This window comes from Erpetoichthys calabaricus, chromosome 2 (genome assembly GCF_900747795.2).
Source record: "Erpetoichthys calabaricus chromosome 2, fErpCal1.3, whole genome shotgun sequence".
Classification (NCBI taxonomy): Eukaryota; Metazoa; Chordata; class Cladistia; order Polypteriformes; family Polypteridae; genus Erpetoichthys; species Erpetoichthys calabaricus.
Window position 1 is genome coordinate 218,896,692 of NC_041395.2, and position 22,500 is coordinate 218,919,191.

The window sequence follows — 22,500 nt, forward strand, 5'->3', positions numbered from 1 at the left end:
AAGTGTGAGAAGCAGATATATATATAGCCAAATTCTCGCGCTTCGTTGCGGCGAAGTACTGCTTTTAATTTTTTAAGAAAAGAAAACCTTTTTAAACAGATTGAAAATACAGTATACCAATAACAATTTGTTAAGGATCTGTTTTTTTCTGAACCTCGCTTTTCACAGCTGTCGCGCTACGGCGTGTGTTTCGTTTATTTGACAGTATGTAGATCGTGGTAATTACATTCATGGCATTCGTTTTCTGAATCACAATCTGACTGTATGGGTGGTTACCTGCCAGGTAACGCTTGTGGTTGGTCAGGAAGTCGCCTTACATCCGCCACGTGCCCTCTTTCTGTTCCCAGAAGCTGATCATAGAATGGTTTTAATAGTTTACTTTCAAATAATGCAAAGAGTATGCGACACGTGTTTCTTCCTAATTCTGGGCTCATCAGGCATACACACTCACTTCATCCCCTCTCGGGAATCGAATTTCTATCGTCAGCGCCAGAGTTGAAGCCCCTAACGTTGCGGTCAGCAAGTCGGCTAACATCCACCATGTGCCGTCTTTCAGTTGCGAGAAGCAGATCATAGAATGGTTGAAACTGTTGCCCCTAACGTTGCGCTACGGCGTGTGGTTCGTTTATACCTCGTGTCTTCTCATTAAACTTTTATCTCGCGAATATGTTATTGCAATCCGCAGCGGGAGCGTTTCTATAAACTTAATTTAAACTTAAGTTTTACACCGTGCTTTGTTTCCCTTATGAACATGCTTGTATGCTTCACTCGCTGGCTTCTTATTGTTTCGCTCCCTTCTCAATTGTTTAATGAATTTTTTGTTCTTCGCTGTTTGCGGCTCTTCCTTCATTTCTCCCTACTGATTTCTTTTATCTCGCGAATATGTTATTGCAATCCGCAACGGGAGCGTTTCAATAAACTTAATTTAAACTTATGTTTTACACCGTGCTTTGTTTCCCTTATGAAGATGCTTGTATGCTTCACTCGCTCCCTTCTCAATTGTTTAATTAATTTTTTGTTCTTCGCTGTTTGCGGCTCTTCCTTCATTTCTCCTTACTCAGTTCACAGTCTTTTCACGTGATTACGTGGGAGGCGTGATGACGTGACACTCAACTCCGCCTCCCATGGCCATCAAGCTGCCGTCCATTACAGTATATTGTCAAAAATGAGGTTCCAGTTATGACCATTACGCGTTGAATTTCGAAATGAAACCTGCCTAACTTTTGTAAGTAAGCTGTAAGGAATCAGCCTGCCAAATTTTAGCCTTCCACCTACACGGGAAGTTGGACAATTAGTGATGAGTGAGTCAGTCAGTCAATCAGTCAGTCAGTCAGTGAGTCAGTGAGGGCTTTGCCTTTTATTAATCAGAAACCCTCATTTATAAAAGTTTGCTGCAGATGACTTAACTGAAAATAAATGAATAGTTCCTATGTGTATAATACATATTTATCTATTTTACTTATGCCTTTATTCCACCAACTTACAACATCTGAGGTACAATTTGTTACATTACTTTTGTTTTTTGCACAACATGCAGGTGAAGTGACTTCCTTAGGGTCACACAGTGGTGTCAGTACCAGGATTTGAACTGACAAGCTCCGCGTTTGCTGAAATATTACTGAAGAAAGAAAAAAAACGAAAACGGGCAAATGGGGCTATGCATACAAATGTCCATCCATCCATTATCCAACCTGCTATATCCTAAATACAGGAGCCACTAAGTAGATATGTATATATACAGTATATATGTATATATATGTATATATATATACAGTTTATATATATATATATATATATATATATAATATATTTGCAGTTGGAGATCCACAAAGGGAGAAAAAACGAATCACGTATCATAAAATAGTTTTATTCCTGAGCTTTCAACCCCTATCAGGGGTCTTCATCAGAGGATAATGCTTAGACTTACAAGAATCAAAGGCAATATATAGTAACACAATCAGTATATGGGGGGGGGGGGGGGGGGGGGGGGGGGGGGGTTGGGGTGGGTGGAGCTGACTAAGTCCGTATGATCAAAAGGGGGGGGGTGTATCGTTAAATTAAAGTGCATATGTCCTTCTTAAGTTGGCATATGCTGGATTTATGTCCAAGTGTCTGTTGATGGCGTTTTCATCTGATAGCCAAGACTCGGCCAACTCTCTGGCGCTTTTTGTACTGGCCTTAAATTTTACTTTCAGGTTGTCCCAGTTGAATGTGTGTCCTGTCGATTTAGTATGTGCATAGATCAAAGATAGTGCGTCCTTTTTTCTGACAGCGTTGCGATGTTCCTGTACACGTGTTGAGATTTTTTTTGACGTTTGTCCTATGTATACAGCTGAGCAAGAATTGCATGGAATACTATAAACTGCGTTTCGTGTTTCGGCTGTCGATTTCTTGTTTTTAGCATTAAACAGGACCATGCGCAGATTGTTGGTGGGTTTATGTGCTATTTTGATGCCCCACTTGGTCAGGGTGCGTGCCGTGTCTTCTGACACATTATGGTGGTACGGGAGTGAATGCCAGGTGGGGTGGGGGTTCTGATTTACGTCGCTTGTATGCTGATTCCTTTGGCGCCTGCTGTGTAGACTCCGATTAATGAATGATTTTGAGTATCCGTTCGAGGTGAAAAGTTTATTATTGTTTGGCTACTCATTAAGAAAAAAAGAAACAACTAAGGGGTCTGAGTCACGTCAATTAAAACCAAGGCAAAACAAGTTAATCAGCAGCAAAAATGGCTGACTAATTAAGAAGATGGTTAGAACGAAAACTTGCCGCCACTTGTCTGCACCGTTTGTGCTGCTTCTTATTAATGAACACTAACGCTGTCACCTTCTTTATAGAGCTAACTTTCCTAAGTGCTAAGAATTGTTCTATCAAGTGAAACCTTGTACACACTACTTAATAACTGAATATCTGCTGCTAGTTTTTTTTATATTCACTTGCCTGTTTTTTCCGCCGCTTGCCCATGATTGTCGCTCCCTCTTTAGATGCCTGTCTGTGCACTTGGGAGCCCCCTTTTTTTTAACTTGGCTTTAAGTTATCAACCTACTGGTACTTAAAATGAAACCATTCTTTGTTATCAACGTATGTTCACTCAGTCTCTACTACCGCTACCACTTTACTGTACAAGTGCTATATAGTGCTCTAGCCAATTATTTGTTGTATACCTTAGTTTTCCCACTAAGGAATTGATGTTACTCTTAACTATTGTTGCAGTGATGCAGTTTATTTACTTAAGGACTTACTGGTTTCTGCGACTGCTTTCTGCCCTGTGCCACTCCTCACAGGCAGTACAGTTTGAATACAAATAATTTTTCCAAACCCTCAGCTGCATTTGCTCCTGTGCAAATGTAAAAAAAAAATAAAGCTAATGGAGTTTAAAATATTTCTCCATGGCTCCTTATTGGCAACCAAAAACACTTAAGTTTTGAGTGAAGAAAGTTTGTATTTTACTTAACTGTCACACATCTGTAACATAAACACTCAGCACTCCTTCTACTTCCACCTGCAAGGATACCATCAGTACGTCAGTCACCAAGGGATTGTTTGTTCTTAACTTTCCAAGGAACGTATAATGTTAGTGATATGGTAGCACAGTGGTTAGTAGTAGTATTGAGAGTTAAATTCTTACTTTTGTGTCTGACCAGTTGCAACTTGTCATGTAGTAGTGTTGCTGCTTCATGAATACAACATTCTGAATTAAAATACCATTCCTGGTTTTATATCCATGCAGAATTTGTTCCACCTTGCCATGTCTATATGGGCTTTAATTCCACATCACCAAAGAGTTACAGGTTAGGTTAATTGGCTATTCCACATTAGCCCAAATATAAGTGTAAGTGTCGGAGTGTGCATGAGTAAGCTTTTATTTACCTTTCATGTAAGAGAGGGAGTTCATTCTTAAAACTTTCCTTTTAATTTATAGGAAAATATCTTAACACGGATTCATTTCCATATCTCTGATGAGAGCAAGGAAGATATTTGCACTGCACGGCACTGTATTCCACACCAGAAATTTGCAATGACCCTTTTTGAGCAGGTAAGTTTTGTCAGAACATTTTTTTTTAATTGTTTATGTTTAACTTAATGATCCACTCCTTAGACTATCTGTAGATAATAGTCAGATTTAGGTAGTATGTTTGATGTCAAGTGAGTTAGGTGTTCAGTTACTGCTAACATCTGGCTTATTATGCAAATGGTGTTGCTGTCACATTTATTTTGGCTTAATCTCATTAATTTGGATCAACTGACAAAATTCCAAACTGATTGTCAAAGTTCTGGGAATGTAAATAAGGCATTTTTATTAGGATTTTTATTTTTTTTGTTTGTGTTGCAGTGTGTCTGCAGCAGTTGTGGGGCTACTTCAGACCCGCTTCCTTTTATTCAGATGGTGCACTACATCTCAACAACATCTTTGTGGTGAGTGTATAATGATGGGTAATGCAAAATGTGACATTTTGTTATTGGTATCAGCAGTCACTGTTCCTGGAGTATCACATTGAATACAGATTTTTCTTAATTCAAATCTATTTCTTATTTTTAAACACATTAATTATATTGCTCGATAGTGTATTTAGCCTGTCATGTTAAGCATTCCAAATATTGTAGATTTTATTTGCTGAGAAATCATAAAATGTTTTTCTGGATCAAGGCATATTTTAACAATGGATTCTTTTATGATAAACACACACAGGTTAACATGCAGCAGACTTTCCTGATAGTTTTTTTTCTCATTTGCATTTCATTGTTACCTTTTTAAACTATGGGTGTTTAAGAGCTGAAGAGTGATTCATACAAGCAACTAAAATTAAGCCTAAATTAGAAGATGTTTCATTACTGGCAGTAATTGACGTTTATTTAGGAAACTGGCTAGAATGAAAAACACATCTCTCCACTATAGTGAAAACCGCATGGATTAGTCTCACTTTTTTCCTTTGTTTTCTGAATTTTTTAAACTAAAGTTTTAAACTATTTTTTACAAGAAGTAGAATTACTGATTTATATCCAAAGGTATTTATACAAAAAAATAGACACACTGTGCAGTCTGCCTATTAAGGGACAAAATATGACATCAGCTCAACTGTCAGGTAAATTTCTAAGGTACTAGGCAGATCTGCAAAGGCATTAGTTATATACAATTCCATGTAAAATTTAAGATAGCCTTGGCCAGTCACGTTTTGTTGATGTTGGAAGTAAAAAATTGTAAATGCGTCTTAGACAGCAAATAAACTAAAACAATGGCATTTTAATGAAAATGTAATGTGCTGGTTAGGATTTATTAGATGCACTATAGAAGTAACAAAAAATAAAATAATTTTTTTAACTTCAAATGTCAGCAAAGTATGTAGTTTGGCCAAGGTGTCCAAACTTTTTCACGAAACTGTAAAAGTTCACAAAGTAGATGCATAGCTGATATCATGTTCACAATGTGTAGTTTGCTGAGTTTACAATGTCTTCTGTTGCAGAACTTTTTCTGTCGTGAAAGATGGCATCAACAAAATAGCATACAAAACTGTTCTAGCAAATGTCTTAAGTTGCAAGACCATAGTAAAATATTTAGTGAACTTGATTGGTTGTCTAAAAAAGCACCATTGTGATAAGTACGTCAGCTACCTCAAAGCTAATGATGAAAATTCCATGTTTCCTGCAAGCCAAAGAAGTTCCATTTTCATTCACAAGTTCTCATGACATTTCACAGTGTTCCATTTCAGAATTGCTAGGATTTAAACAAGTGAGGAAAAGTTCAACTGTGTATAGGAATATGTGACTTGAGTCTCCAGGTGGATGGTTGATTTTGGCTCACAGATACATTGGTGTAGGTTACATTTGCAAGCGTTATTCAAGCAACCTTATCGTGGTGGAGGGGTTTGTGTGTCCCAATGATCCTAGGAGCTCTGTTGTCCGGGGCTTTATGCGTCTGGTAGGGCCACCCAGGGCAAACTGGTCCTAGGTGAGGAATGAGACAAAGTGCGGTTCAATAAAACTTCCATGATGAATACAAAATTTGGACAGCGTTTTCCCTCGCCCGGACGTGGGTCACTGGGGCCCCCCTCTGGAGCCAGGCCTGGTGGTCGGGCTTACACCCATGGCGCTCGGCCAGGCATAGCCCGAAGAGGCAACGTAGGTCCCCCTTCCCATGGGCTCACTACCTATGGGAGGGGCCAAGGAGGTCGGGTGCAGTGTGAGTTGGGTAGTGCCCGAAGGCGGGGACCTTGACGTGGGATGTGGAATGTCACCTCTCTGAAGGGGAAGGAGCCTGAGCTAGTGCACGAGGTTGAGAGGTTCCGGCTAGATATAGTCGGGCTCACCTCGACGCACAGCTTGGACTCTGGAACCAATCTCCTTGAGAGGGGCTGGACTCTCTACCACTCTGGAGTTGCCCCCGGTGAGAGGCGCCGAGCGGGTGTGGGCATACTTATTGCCCCCCGACTTGGAGCCTATACATTGGGGTTTACCCCGGTGGACAAGAGGGTAGCCTCCCTCCGCCTTCAGGTGGGGGGATGGGTCCTAACTGTTGTTTGTGCGTATGCACCGAACAGCAGTTCGGAGTACCCACCCTTTTTGGAGTCCCTGGAGGGGGTGCTTAAGGGCATACCTTCTGGGGACTCCCTCATACTGATGGGAGACTTCAATGCTCACGTGGGCAATGACAGTGAGACCTGGAAGGGCATGATTGGGAGGAATGGCCCCCCCGATCTGAACCCGAGTGGTGTTTTGTTATTGGACTTCTGTGCTCATCACGGATTGTCCATAACAAACACCATGTTCAAGCATAGGGGTGTTCATATGTGCACCAGGACACCCTAGGCCTCAGTTCGATGATCTACTTTTTGGTTGTGTCGTCGGACTTGCGGCCACATGTCTTGGACACTCGGGTGAAGAGAGGGGCGGAGCTGTCAACTGATCACCACCTGGTGGTGAGTTGGCTCCGATGGTGGGGGAGGATGCCGGTCAGGCCTGGTAGACCCAAACGTGTTGTGAAGGTCTGCTGGGAACGTCTGGCAGAGCCCTCTGTCTAAAGTAGCTTCAACTCCCACCTCCGGCAGAACTTCGACCATGTCCCGAGGGAAGTGGGGGAAATTGAGTCCGAATTGCCCATGTTCTGTGCCTCCATTGTTGAGGCGGCTGACCGGAGCTGTGGCCGTAAGGTAGTCGGTGCCTGTCGTGGCGGCAATCCCCGAACCCGTTGGTGGACACCGGCGGTGAGGGATGCTGTCAAGCTGAAGAAGGAGTCCTACCGGTCCCTTTTGTCCTGTGGGACTCTGGAGGCAGCTGATAGGTACCGGCAGGCCAAGCGGAATGCGGCTTCGGTGGTTGCTGAGGCAAAAACTCGGGCATGGGAGGAGTTTGGGGAGGCCATGGAGAACGACTTTCAGACGACTTCAAGGAGATTCTGGTCCACCGTCCGGCATCTCAGGAGGGGGAAGCAGTGCAGTGTCAACACTGTGTATGGTGGGGATGGTGTGCTGCTGACCTCGACTCGGGACGTTGTGGGTCGGTGGGGGGGAGTACTTCGAAGACCTCCTCAATCCCATTAACATGCCTTCCAATGAGGAAGCAGAGCCTGGGGACTTGGAGGTGGGCTTCCCCATCTCTGGAACTGAGGTCACCGAGGTGGTCAAAAAACTCCTTGGTGGCAGGGCCCCGGGGGTGGATGAGATAAGCCCGGAGTTCCTCAAGGCTCTGGATGTTGTAGGGCTGTCTTGGTTGACACGTCTCTGCAACATCGCATGGACATCAGGGACAGTGCTTCTGGATTGGCAGACCGGGGTGGTGGTCCCCCTCTTTAAGAAGGGGGACCGGAGGGTGTGTTCCAATTACAGAGGGATCACACTCCTCAGCCTCCCTGGAAAAGTCTATTCGGGTTCTGGAGAGGAGGGTCCGTTGGATAGTTGAACCTCAGATTCAGGAGGAACAGTGTGGTTTTCATCCTGGTCGCGGAACAGTGGACCAGCTCTACACCCTTAGCAGGGTCCTGGAGGGTGCATGGGAGTTCGCCCAACCAGTCTACATGTGTTTTGTGGACTTGGAAAAGGCGTTCGACCGTGTCCCTCGGGGAATCCTGTGGGGGGTGCTCCGAGAGTATGGGATACCAGACCCCCTGATAAGAGCTGTTCGGTTCCTGTACGATCGGTATCGGAGCTTGGTCCGCATTGCTAGCAGTAAGTCGAACCCGTTTCCAGTGAGAGTTTGACTCTGCCAGGGCTGCCCTTTGTCACCGATTCTGTTCATAACTTTTATGGACAGAATTTCTAGGCGCAGCCAGGGTGTTGAGGGGGTCCGGCTTGGTGGACTCAGGATTGGGTCACTGCTTTTTGCAGATGATGTTGTCCTGTTTGCTTCATCAGGCCGTGATCTTCAGCTCTCTCTGGATCGGTTCGCAGCTGAGTGTGAAGCGGCTGGGATGGGAATCAGCACCTCCAAATCCGAGACCATGGTTGTCAGCTGGAAAAGGGTGGCGTGCCCGCTCAGGGTTGGGAGTGAGATCCTGCCCCAAGTGGAGGAGTTCAAGTATCTCGGGATCTTGATAAGATCCAGTTACAGTCTCATTTTATGTTTAAGTCAGATTAAAATTTGCATAGCCCTTGCTGCTTATTTAAAAATACAATGTTAAAGGAGGATCGTTTTTGTACATTTGTGCAAAGACAAGTGTGCATTCTGAAATGAAGCTGGGAGATATAACTATCTACAACCAGGCATTAAATCCTCAAGCACTAACTCACAGACATGTAGAATAACATGCCGCTATAAGGACAGCTTAATCCCACTATTGCAGCATTTAGAGCAACATTAATTTGTATTGAGGCAGATTAACATACTTTGTTTAAGCCTTGCACATAAGTCTAATAACCATTCTAATTCTGTTCAACTTGTAGCTTCCTCAATGTAATAAATAAAGTGTGGTACAAAGCATATTGATGATGACTATAAAGGCACAACAAAAAAGAAAAGTATATGAAAACATCCAATAAAATGATTCATAAAAGGCCCCTTTGCTTGAAGTATTGCCCTATTGGTCACTGTAACTGATGCTTTGCAGATAGTGCAGGCCTAGTGAGAATAGCATTGTCAAGAAGAATAAGTGAACTAGTGATGGATCCACCAGTCTACAAGACTGTGATATTTTGGAGGACAAACCCAAAATTTCCACCAGAAGTTGTCATAGATTTCATGTCACACAACCATTTACATTTTAACTTATGTCACTCAACTTGTTGCAGAAAGAAAAAAGTATTAATATATGAAAGAAGGGCACTGGGATACTACACTAATTGAACTATACAAAGTCATATCTGTTCATCTCAGTAGCCTCAGGAAATCTTGATGTTACACAGTGCAAATGTTACAAGGTCATTAACCCGTATGCTCTATGAAATACAGGTTAACAGAAGTTTTACTTAAACTCTGTAATCCACTTTATAAGACCGCACCTAAAATCTCTTATATATATTTCTCTTCTGGTTCATCCTGCTTCCACTTCAAAACCGGTCCCGCCCACACGCAGCCGACACGGCATTTCTTGATTCCTATTCGTCGTCTTCCATGTCATACACTATACTGGCCTGCTGAACGTAATACATCTCAACAAGTACTCGAGGTGCTGCCACAACGGTAAAGTAGCTTTACAACCCTTGTGGGAGCCACCTGTGTCTTTACAACAGCTTCTTACACAGCAAACATCAGAAGCTAAAAATTATCATTAACACATTCGAGAATACAACCCTTCTCTAGCGTTTGTTTCCATGGGTGCACAGATAACTCGACCTCCTGGCCACGGACCATACTGTTTTAAAATACATGGGCAAATTTATCACCAAATCTCTCCACTATACGCTAACACTTCTACCTCTCCAGGATATGGACAGTTGTATGTTTTTGACGCAGCGCAAGCTACTAAAGTACGCTTACAAAATAAAGCAAATTCTGTATGCAGCGAAAATGTACTTCTCCAGCTAGATTCCATGCTCAGAACCATCAACCCCTTCGCTAAATCATAACAAACACATGCATGAAATCGCTTAGTCCAATCCAACAGCATCTGTACGAATGGTTTTCAAGAAAAACCCTAGGCAGGATTTACAACGATACAATGCGCCGACATTGCAGCAATTTTTTTCGGAGAAGATGGCGAAACACCTTCCGAAAGGGACATTTGCATCTATCCCATAGGCAACTCCAGTAAACAGATTTCCACACTCAATATGAATTGCGATCGTATGGTTTGCCCACTTTTATTCCCTTATGGAGACATTGGCTGGCACAAAGATTTACAACATGTTCCCGATAAAAGAACCGCCAAGCAAATAAGGCTTACTCAGTGCCAATTTTACGCGTACAGATTAGCAATGAGGAATATATTTAGTATTTTGCACTCCAGCGGCAAATTATTCCAACAGTACGTCGTAGATGCGTATGTTAAAACAGAGGGCGTGCGTGTCAACTATCTCAGATTACATCAACAAGATCTGCGCGTCGAACTATCTGACGCACTGCAAGCAAACACTGAAAATAACGTTCGTGTTGGCAAAATGATCATATTACCATCCACATTTCCAGGAAGTCCAAGATACATGCAACAAAACTATCAGGATGCCATGGCCATAGTGCGTAAATTCGGAAAGCCTGATTTATTTATCACTTTCGCATTTAATCCTGCTTGGCCGGAAATTCTGTATGCACACTTTAAAGAAGTATTTATTTCTTCTTGATTTCTGAATTCCTTTCTCACCGTTTCCGTACCTATTCTTACACCACTGTATGCTACAGCGGGCGTCAGCTAGTACTGTATAAAATACATATGGAACAGTAACAGAGATACAGAACAGAACAGAGTAACAGGTTGAGAGATAATCTACTTGGTTAATTCCAGGATTGTGTGGAATAACCTTTGAAGAAAGGCTGAAGGAGTTGGATTTTCTTTAAAAGCAAGCAGTAATTTAGAGGTTGTGTAATACTACAAGTGTTTAAAATTACAAAGAGAAACTTAGTAGGGTGCATGCCAGCTTTTGCTTTAAAATGAGACATTTACTAAGAATACAAGGGTACAGGTGGAAGATTGTTAAGGATGAATTTCACAGAAATTTTAGGAAGTATTTCTTTATAAAGGATACAGTGGATAAGTTACTGAGTAAGGCAAAAAAACTGCAACTAAAAAAGTTGGCAAAAATTAAATAGTTACATTGATAATTCCAGGACATTTGATACAAATATTACAGTGGTAATATTAGGCAGAAGAGCTAATCATTTAGTAAACCATTGGATTAAACTGGTAAATGCAAGTGCGATGCTTGGCATGTTAGTAAATGAACTTTTTAGAAACATAATAACTATTGAATCTGTAATTTACTGGTGAAATGAATAAAGTGAAATCCTGGCAAACACTTTTTTCTATAGACCTGTTCACATTCAGTAATTTTGCTGGTTTCGATAATGTAAAGTAATATGTTTAGGCATGTATGAATGCTGTGGACCAAATAGTAAAAATCTTGTAGGGAGCTTCTGTCTTGTATGTCTGTAGAATTTGTAAATATGACATAATACTTTGTATGTACAGGTAACATCTTGTATGTACAAGAAATGAACATATATGTGCAAGATATTGTACGTAAGACTTGCTATGTTGTTTGCACTTGATCGGTTTACTTTTAAAAAAAAAATGGACCAGTGTGTGGATCAGGGGATAGTTATTTATGTTGTGTGTACTATTCTGTAAAAGGCTGTTAGGCTTCTTTTCATCGTTAATTCCATACTAATCAACACACAATGAAGTGTTTTTTTCTACAGGAGTTGTCACTGTCAGTTGATATGAATTGCATGTAGTCATTTTGATGCTCATTGCTTCAGTGAAGCAGCTTCTAATGACATTACACTTTCAATTCATTAATCCATTTAATCAAATTTAATGTTGCATGTTTGGGGTGGATGTGGAGTCTAACATTGCTGTTAGTATGTCATGAAGCATCCTGGGCATACTCAGGCATTCACACGAGGCCAAGTTTAAGATCGCCAATCAGGCTAATTAGCTTGTCTCTTAAATGTGTGAGGAAACTGGACATCTCACAGGGAGAATGTAAAATCCTTACAGAGACTGTGTATGATTGAGTCTAGGTGTATACAGATGTATATAGTGACAGTATTCATATTTGTGTTAGTTCATGTTATTGGTTTAAACAGCACTGATTTCACCAGTGTCGAGTCAAGTGTAAGAAACTGAATAGTAGAGTTGTTAAAATCATAAAGTAAATTATATGTGAAAAGTATATATGAGAAAATAGGCTTTCACTATGTAGGAAGTTTGATATATGATTAAAAAAATTCTGAATCTAAGATTTATCGTTCTTTTTGTAACATCTTTTTAGTTACAAGATAAAACCTAATTCTAAATCAGTCAATACATGTTCCTTATAATTTTGTGTTAGCAACAAAACATTCATAAAGCTTTAGTGCTGATATAAGAAGGCTGGATTCTGTAGTACTAAAGTGCATTTTATATCTCTCCATTACATGTAAATTTTAAAAATTAATGCATAGCGTTTTAGTGCTTTTCCTAATATCAGAGTGAGTTTGTCACTTTGGATAAAGTTCATTAGTTGAGTTTATAGAAACCATTTATAATGTATGAAGCCAGGATAGGATATGCCTTTTCCAACATACCCTGTGTTTGGATAAATGGTTTAAAAATGAATGGAATATTATATAAAGAACAATAAATTGTATAACAATAAACAAAAAATGTATAACTTTTTATATTTTAAAATATTTTCATTACTATTCCATTTAAAAAATTTCACACATCAATTTTTAGCTGATTTAATTTAGGAGAGTAGCACATTTAAAATTCTGCAAAATATATCTGGAAACATTAAAATATATTTTTAAACAAGCTGTGTAGGAAGAAATTTGTTTTCTCACTACATGTGTGTAGCATGCTATATACACAGGGCAATTTATATCATCAGAAAAACTTAGATGCATTATGGTGTATTTCTTCAGTGTCGAATTATTTTAGATACAGTATGGTGTATTTCATTGGTTAATCATGAAACCTTTAGACCACTGTTAAGTACTCATTACAAATTGAATCATCTGATTACTTAGGTGGCACCTTAATTATAATAAGCCCTGTGCTTCAATGAATTTTGGGTGTGGATGTGAGTATGCCATTTTATGGACTGGTTCTCTGTTCAGACTCTATTACTTCATCTCAAATAAAGGTAGTGCTGGTTCCAAACCTCTGGTTGTAAACCGATTTGGTCGTGAACCGAAGCAATTTCCCCCATAGGATTGTATGTAAATACAATTAATCTGTTCCAGACCGTACAAACTGTATGTAAATATATTTTTTTTAAAGATTTTTAAGCACAAATATAGTTAATTACACCATAGAATGCACAGTGTAATAGTAAACTAAATGTAAAAATTATTGATTAACACTGAGAAAACCTTGAACAACAGAGAAAACTAACATTGTAAAAGTTCGTGCTAGACACTTACAAACTGCTCACTGTAAACTTTTTTTTTGAGTTTTAAGCACAGGGAAAAAAATTAAATGCCACTTCTCTTGCGAAACTTTTCAAACCATCCTCTACTGGCTTTAAATTCCTCACCTTCGCCACTCGAAGAAGGATTTTTTTTTCAGCAAATCGCCATGAATCTTCCTGGCTTTCGTGCATATGATCGGCTTGCTTACGCTATCCCCTGCAAGTTGCTTTTCATTCAACCACACTAGCAACAGTTTTTCCACCTCTTCTAGCACTTGAGGCCTCTGCTTGGTTAACATTATAACTCCTTTTGCAACATCAGCTGCTTTGTTAGGCCCTGTATACGCAAACAAAAGAAAATGGGAAACAGAGAATGTGAAATCATTGGCGCATACGAACGCGGGTGGGGAAACTGGCCTTCAGTGTTTTTGTTCACCACCGAAGCGTGTGGTCATGAACAGATGCATAATTTTGGCAAACTTTTTGATCGTAACCCGATTTGTACGTGTTCGGAAACGTTTGTGACCAGAGGTTGTACTGTAATCCTGTTCCCTGCATTTACAATGTTCCTTGCATCACCCATCGAGATCTTTTCCTTTGGTGGAGAGACGCAGCAGAGCTGTGAGCTTGTTGTTGCCCTAGCAACAGATAAACAGTCTTCCACAGACGCGGTAATCGCACTTCGGGACGCTCTTCGGCGTGTCGTCCAGTTAGGGGAGGTCCCAAAAGAGTTTAGAAACCTCACATTTTCTTGAATGAGTGCCGCATTAATAGGAATGTTTCTTGAACGAGCTTCTTTTTTGCTCATTCTTTCAAGAAAGTTGACAGTGTCGATGGTGAAATTCCGAATTCACTGGCAATGTCTTTTTTCTTTTTGCCGCTATCGAGAGCGGCAAAATTTTTTTATTTTTTTTTTATGTGAACTGTTATTTTTTCGTGTCTGACGTTTCTATAGGAGGGTGACAATCAGTTAAATTCCAATGGATGTTTTTCAAATGTTGACAAGCAATAAGCAAAACGTATCACTGAAAACCACTGAAAACAAAAACAGCAAAAAAACAGTACGAGGAAAGTTCGAAGAAAGAATTTTTTTTACAATGTTTCTGTTTGGGGATCGTTGTTCACAACTGAGCTGCGACGACAGAAAAAACTGCTCAGTGGATGATTCATTCAGGCATTTCATTGTCTTTTGGGCACTTCGTTGTAATGAATGTACAGTGGTATCTCGGTATACATCCTTAATCCGTTCCAGATCCTTTGACTTATACCAAACAGGATGTATACCAAACAAATTTTTTCCATAAGAAATAAAGGGAAAATGATTAATCCATTCCCATGAAAAAAAATCCTATTGTTATTGGCATATTATATATTGATGGGGTTGTATAAAATAATTTAAACACTGCTTAATACTAAAATACATAAATACAAAAACAATTAGATGAAATAAATTACATTTTTTTTCCTTCTCCATTTATCTTTTTCTGCCCAATTAAACTCAGTAATTTTAGGCATGTTTACAAGCCTTATTTTTTACTCCTTAGGCCATGCTCTCCTTTCCTTCTCAGGGGTGGGGTTTGATTTATTTTCAATCCTATTTTTTGTAAAAATTGATCTATATGTACCGAATGATTACAATAAAATTAATTAAAAAAAAAAAAAGAAAGAAAGAAAATTTAACCTCACTTTACTTTTTTAATAACATCTTTGTTTTTCACAATCGTAGATACCGTTGTTCTTGGCATACGGTATGCAGCAGCCATGTCCCGGATACGCATGCCACCTTCATACTTTTCAACAATCAATTCAAATTTACGCGAAAAAACACAAAATCACGTGAAAATTCACAGAGTTATAGCGCGGGTTGTTCACTGAATGCTAGCAACTGGCTTACTGACGCTCGTGGGCAGCGTATGGTAGCGCGCGGTGTGACGATGCAGGTCCGCTCAACGCTCCCATACGTCCTTACGGGGAGTCCTGAACCCGACAACGTCTGTAATGTCACCGAGATGAGCTGACAAATGAGGACAATTCTTAAATGAAGCCAGGGGATAGTGCAAGAATGCCAAGTGCTTTTATTTAAATCAAAAATCAGTGTCCAAACAAAAAGTGCAGTGCATCTGGTTTCAATAAATAATTATTTAATAAATATCCATAAAAACAAGTGATCTGTGGGGATAAAAACAACAAATAAATCCGATAAAATCCGAGGTTAAAAATGCAGTCTCACTCTTCCCAATCACAGCCCACCTGTGCAGGTGCGACTCGCTCCAACTACATCATTAACGTCCCCACAGTTGTGCAATCACGCCCATGGAGAACAACACAGCTATACGGGTTAAAACCTGGCACTTTTTTTGAAGCCGCGGACCCGCTATACCACACGCAGTGTTCTAGCACGCGAGTTGTATTCCAAACAAAGGTCATATACCAAGCAAAATTTTTGGCGTCCAAACAGGACGTATACCAAGTTGGACTTATTCCAAAGCAGACATATACCAAGGTACCACTGTATCTTCTGAATGTACTTCGTAGTAACGAGATTTCTATAGACTCGTGTCATATTGGGAAACTGTTGAGACCATAAAAATACTTCATTGTAATGAAAATTTCATTGTAAAGATATTCGTTGTAACAGAATTTTATCTGTAATGTTTTTTTACAGTGAATGTTTGAAAGGAGAAGTATTTCCAGCCTTAAGGTATGGGTGCCAAACTGGGAATTAAAGTGGTTGATGACTATTTAATAAGCACTTACCTTTATTTGATTTTCTTCAAGACTTTTAATACAAATACATCTAAAAAAGCCGACTTTGAATTTTTCCATATTTCTGCAGAACTTCATAGCCAATCCATAATCTGTTTCCATTTGAGTCCTGCTGAACAGTTTATCGCCAAAACCTCTACAACAGTCAACTGCTTTTTGTTGATATTTTAAATGTTTAATAATAGTTAAGAAATTTAGAAATTAAATGTCAGCATATGAAAGAACATTTATGTAAGTTCCATATCCTTAATGCTAAACAAACTACAGCCCCTTAGTCAAAAATAACTTTTTAATGCACAATAAACATAGGATTACACTATACTTTAAATCTTAAAATTTCTTGCTTACTGTAAAAACCTTTAATATCGGATTTCTCTTATAAAGCACATAAACCCTACATGCAGTGGGCCATTAACAATACAGAATAAATAAAACTACATACAAAATAACACACATGCCAAAAAAAAATCCAGTGTATACATACAGTAAATGTATACTCTCCACACTCACCAATAGCAATAATGGTCAAAAGTCACAAATAAAGAGATCCAGGGAATTAGTTAATTTTCTGACATCACCTATTCAATAAAAAGACTATAGCAGTTTGGGAGTCTTTATTGACAAAATTGGCTGTAGGCTAAAAGTCCGCCCTGCTTAACACATTATTACATTCTGAACCAATTTAAAATCTCTACATATCTTTTGGATATGTTTAGTTCTTCTAATATCTAAAGACTATATGATTCTAATCTTGTTTTCCCAGTGCATGCTGCGTGTAGAGTTTGCATATTTTCCCTCAAGTACTTTCTAGTTTCTACAAGTTTAAAGAGATGTGCTGGTTGGCAGATTTAAAGTGGTGCCGTGTGAGTGTGCCAAGCAATGGTTGACTTCCCATTCAAGGCTGATTTTTATCTGGCAGACAGTGTTGCTGACATGGTCGGTTAGCCTCAGCGTGACACTAAATTGGACTAAGCTTTTTGAAACGGTGAGCAACAGCGTGTGTGACATTGCATACATTTTCCATTAACAGACTGGGTGTGTAACAACTGTACAGAAATTAAAGTTTCCCCAATGTAATGATTAGGTTGGAAGTGATGGCAAGAGGAAGATTCCAGTCCTTTGCAAATTTGTATTTGTGATGTAAGTAAATTAACCCTGAACTGCATTTAGTTTTTTATAAATCTAATTCCCATAACATTTAATTTTTCATCTTGCAGCTGGCAGTTTCCACAGGCTTTAGATGTTATCTATTTAGATATTTGGTCAAAGTAAACCGCAGTTATTTTTTTTTTTGATAAAAAGCACTGTGCTGCGTATGTTAAAAGGTATACTAAATTTTGTAGTACATGATTCAGAATGTTGTATACTATTGTCAGATTGATTGAAAATCTGTTAGATCCATGTGGGGAAAAATAAGTATTAAATATGAACAAGTGATCAGCCATAACTTTAAAATTACCTGACTAATATTGTGCAAGTCCCCCTTGTGCCACCAAAACAGCTCTGACATGTCGAAGCATGTGCTCTACAAGACTTCAGAAGGTGTCATTTGACATCTGGCACTAAGTCGTTGGCAGCCAAATCATTTAAGTCCTGTAGGTTGCAAGGTGGGACCTCCATGGACCAAGTGCTTGATTAGATTGAGATCTGGTGAATTTGGAGGCCAAGTCAACAACTTGAATTCTTTGTCATGTCCTTCAAACCATTCCTGAACAGTTTTTGCAGTGTGGCAGAGCACATTATCCTGCTGAAAGAGGCCACTGCCATTAGGGAATACCATTGCAGTGAAGGGGGTCTATGTGGTCTGCAACAATCTTTAGGTAGGTGGTACATGTCAAAGTAATGTTCACATGAATGCCAGCACCCAAGATTTCCCAGCAGAACATTGCCCAGAGCATCACACTGCCTACGCCTACTTGCTTCTTCCCATAGTGCATCCTGCTGCCATCTCTTCCCCAGGGAAACTGCACACATGCCTGGCTGCCCACATGATCTAAAAGAAAACATGGTTCATCAGATTGTCACCTTCTTCCATTGCTCCATGGTCCAGTTCTGACACTCATGTGCCCATTGAAGGTGCTTTTGGCAGGGGCCAGGGTTAGTAAGTTACAATGTGTGTGTTCTTTGACCACTGTTGGTAAGTACTAACAACTAACAACCCCACAAGACCTGCCAATTTGGAGATGCTCTGACCCAGTCGTTTAGCCATAACAATTTGACCCTTCTCAGGGTTGCTCAGATCCTTACACTTGCTAATTTAGCTGAAGACATTTCTTTTCCTGGAAGTCTTCATCAGGGTTCAAAAATTACTGTCAACATTACATGTTAAATGTTATTGAAAGCCTTGTCTTCACTGTCTTTGTTTACACCAAATGCCACATTTTTTTTATACGGTAGATCAAAATAAGCACTACTAATGAAACAAAAGTATGCTCTTATATTCAGGGTAACCATACAATATTTTCAGACAGATATTTTGAAATGTTTGTATGTATCAAATGTCTGGATCATGGCAATGTAAATGAAAAGGGTATATATCATGTTGATCCTTAAATGGCTACTGAACAAAACCTATTAATTTTAATGTATGACTAAGTAAGCAGTTAATTACTGAAAAGGAAAGGACAAACTCTCCTTCCTTTTTACAGAGCTACATCTTTTGAGCCTGACATTGCATGAAAGAAAGGTTGGCTAAAGATTTTTTCTTTCCATTGAACACAATGCGGGAAACTCACAATGACAAGAGAAGCAGTTTTAAGTAACGCAAGCATTTAACCACCTGTTGGTCTCTCGCAGAAAACTGTTGTAACATCATACACATTCATATCAGAGAAAACTGAATGGAACTTAGGTTTTTTTAAGCATTTGCAGTTTAAAAGGGATTAACAGGTTTTGAAGGATAAACTAAGTCAGAAGTTTTTCTTCTTTTTAGCAGTTTGTGTTTGATGGGGTTATTGTTGTTTATTGTAATATATTTTCTATAATTCTTAAGCTACTGCATTTCCCCCTTGGCACAAACACATTCTAACCATACATCCATCTAGCCAAGTTGCTTCCAGCCATAATTCCTACATTGGTACTCCTTAGCATTTCCAGCAGCATGGAGTATTCAGTTGAAAAAAGTAATACTATGTGTATGTTAAATAGAAAAATTACACTGTGAAGTAACATAAACAAAAAATAGTAAATTAATGCTCACTCTTTGAGCCAAGGTTAGATTTGGTGTTAGTTTCTCATGTTTCTCATAGGTTATATTAATTATCATTTTGACTTGAGGTAATGTACTAGCTTTATAACATTAGCATTGTAACATTTGATTCATTAAAGAAGAAAATATTTTAGAAGTCTAGTTTTTTTTCAAGTACCATTTAATAAATTCTGAAAGCATTTTTTGTGTATTGCACTTCAAAAGCATTGACTGTTTCAGTTTACATGAGCCTTTCTAGATATATAGAAAATGTGGTTTTGCTTTATACTAAAAAGAAAAGGAATCTTGACAAACAAAGCCCAATGTACCTTTATTGTTGCATGCATTCAAACTTAAATTGACTTGTTTGCCAAAAGTGATTCCCTATAAACTAGGTTATCTATAGTTGTATATTTAGTCTACTTTTTTCCACTATCACAGGGCTTCTTTATGGTAAATTATTTTATCCTTTAATATTTTTATGCTTATGTGGGAGGCAAATCTGTTTTGTCGTGCCTATTATCATACCTGCTGGATTCTACTTAGCCATTTTGTGCTGACTTTAAATGAGGTATGGATGCTTCCCAACTGTTAGGTTCTCGTTCATGTTAACAGACCTGATTTAATGGTGCGAAATGTTTCCCAAGAGCCTTAAATCAAGTACATTTCTTACTGTTACTTATCTTGGCAAAACAATTTTAAATTATTTTGTGACATTTTAGTTGACATGTTTGGCAATAATGGATCTACCAAAAACACAGGGTTTCTGACGATAAAGTTGCACCAGGATTTCTTCAACCACAAGGCTGCAGTTCTCAGGTAAGATTTCTGCTGTTCCAGGAAAAGGAGAAAAGTACCTTTGAACTGGCAGAATAGAGTTTGTCGTATTTTTAAAAGGAGGACTGATGGATAAAATACTTCTATGGAAAGCCTTTACCAGGGTCCTAATAGAGGATTTCATTTAATAGTTAAACATAGAATATCAAACATGCACTTTCTTTTTGCATTTGAAGAGGGATTATATTTGAACACAAAATAATATCTTGTGAGAAGTAATTTAAAATTATGGGATGCAAAGCTACATTTGAATGCAGGATGTGCAATGTCCTTTCTCTTTCTATTGTGATAAGTTTGTTCAAAGCAGATAATGAACTCTGCCAAGCTTTTTATATTGTTTGTGTTCCATCTTGTGTGTTTTTTGATAGAATAACAGTGTGCCCCTGTATTTGGAATATTCGACAGTGGCGTTTTTCTAAGATGATGTCAATTCTACCTTATCTGAGCACAAGTTTAAAAGATTCATCACAAAGTTTGATGAGATGAGATTGCGAAAAGTCTCATGGAGGCTTTTATTTTGCTACATAAGTTTAAAATAAGTTAATATGTAAATGTGGGATGGATTCCTTGTGCCGTATATAATCCCATTCAGCATCTAGAGACAGCACTCCTTGGATAAGCCAGGTTTAATCATGTGATATTTTGGAAGACTATACTTAGTTTTATTTGCAGAATCTTAGCTATTATCTTAATATTGTTTTTATTGGTAAAAATCCGTCAATACCCCTTGTCACCACTATGCCCCTTGTCACCACTACTTTTTGCAATCGCCATTGAGCCACTGGCAGTTCACTGTTGAAATGCTTATGGGATAAAGGGGATTGTCAGAGAAGGACTTGAACAGAAAATTTCTTTATATGCAGATGATATGGTACTGTATTTTTCAAACCCACAAAATACTGTGTCTACAGTCCTAACAGCAGTAACAGAATTCCAAAAGATTTCTGGTCTCAGAATTAATTTGACTAAAAGTGTGCTCTTTCCAGTGAATTCTCAAGCACACAATATTAGATTGGATACCTTCCCTTTTATCGCAGATCAGTTCAAATATCTAGGGGTAAACATAAAGCTCTTTATCAACAAAATTTTGCTGTTTGTATGGAAAAAATCAAGCAAGACTTGCATAGATGGTCAACCCTTCATCTCACTTTAGCTGGAAGAATTAACATTGTTAAGATGAATATCCTCCCTAAGCTTCACTTTTTATTTCAAAATATTCCAATATACATCAATAAATCGTTCTTTAAGAAATTAGATTCAACCATAACCACATTTATTTGGAATTCAAAACATCCACGTATCCAAAGAGCGACCCTACAAAGGCCAGAGGCAGAAGGTGGCATGCCTCTACCTAACTTTCAGTTTTACTACTGGCCAGCAAACATACAACATATTAAAACCTGGACATTGACACAAATAGATGAGCATATGCAGGCTTGGTCTGCAATAGAAATGGAATCCTGCAGTTCATCTTTATATTCCTTGCTTTGCACCCCAATAAATGCAAATTATCGCCAATATACTAATAACCCAATAGTGCTTCACTCACTTAGAATATGGAACCAATGTAGGAAACCTTTTAAGATAGAGAATCCTTTATCGGTGGCACCACTGCACGAGAACCACCTTTTTCAACCATCGCAACAGTTTTTAGTGTCTGGAAAACAGTTGGGATTAAATCACTTAGAGATCTGTAAATAGACAACGTTTTTGCATCCTATGAACAATTACATTCTAAGTTTAACTTTCCAGCAACACATTTCTTTTACTATCTTCAAATTTGAAACTTTGTTAAACAGAACATGCCCAATTTCCCTCATCTCCCACCTCCCTCTATGCTGGAAAATATATTCATCAGTTTCAAGGACTTAGACTGCATCTCTGCAATATATGAAACCATTTTACAGTCCCTCCCTTTCAAAGACCTGAGGACAATGGGAAAAGGATCTCTCCCTCAACATATCAGAAAAGTTTGGAAGAAGGTAGCAATGCAGAGAATTCACTCGAGCTCCATATATGCAAAGCATACAATTATTCAACTAAAAAGTATATATCGAGCACATCTGTCTCACTTAAAATTGTCCAAAATGTTTCCAGGGCAAAATCCAACCTGCGAACGCTGCAATCAAGTTCCAGCCTCACTAGGTCACATGTTTTGGGCCTGCACCAAACTAACATCATTTTGGACCAAGATTTTTAAATACCTTTCAGACAGCTTTGGTGTCACAATAC

The 22,500-nt window shown here is 38.9% G+C and overlaps 1 protein-coding gene across 13 annotated transcripts in view; it reads left to right on the forward strand.

The window, feature by feature from the left end:
- usp54a (ubiquitin specific peptidase 54a) overlaps positions 1-22,500 on the forward strand; it is a 307,359-nt gene that overhangs the window by 206,363 nt on the left and 78,496 nt on the right. For all 13 annotated transcript variants that reach the window (XM_028795167.2, XM_028795169.2, XM_028795170.2 and 10 more), the window contains exons 5-6: positions 3,923-4,036; positions 4,334-4,416. In XM_028795167.2, coding sequence (XP_028651000.1) covers positions 3,923-4,036; positions 4,334-4,416 — 197 coding nt within the window. The remainder of the gene's footprint in view (positions 1-3,922; positions 4,037-4,333; positions 4,417-22,500) is intronic.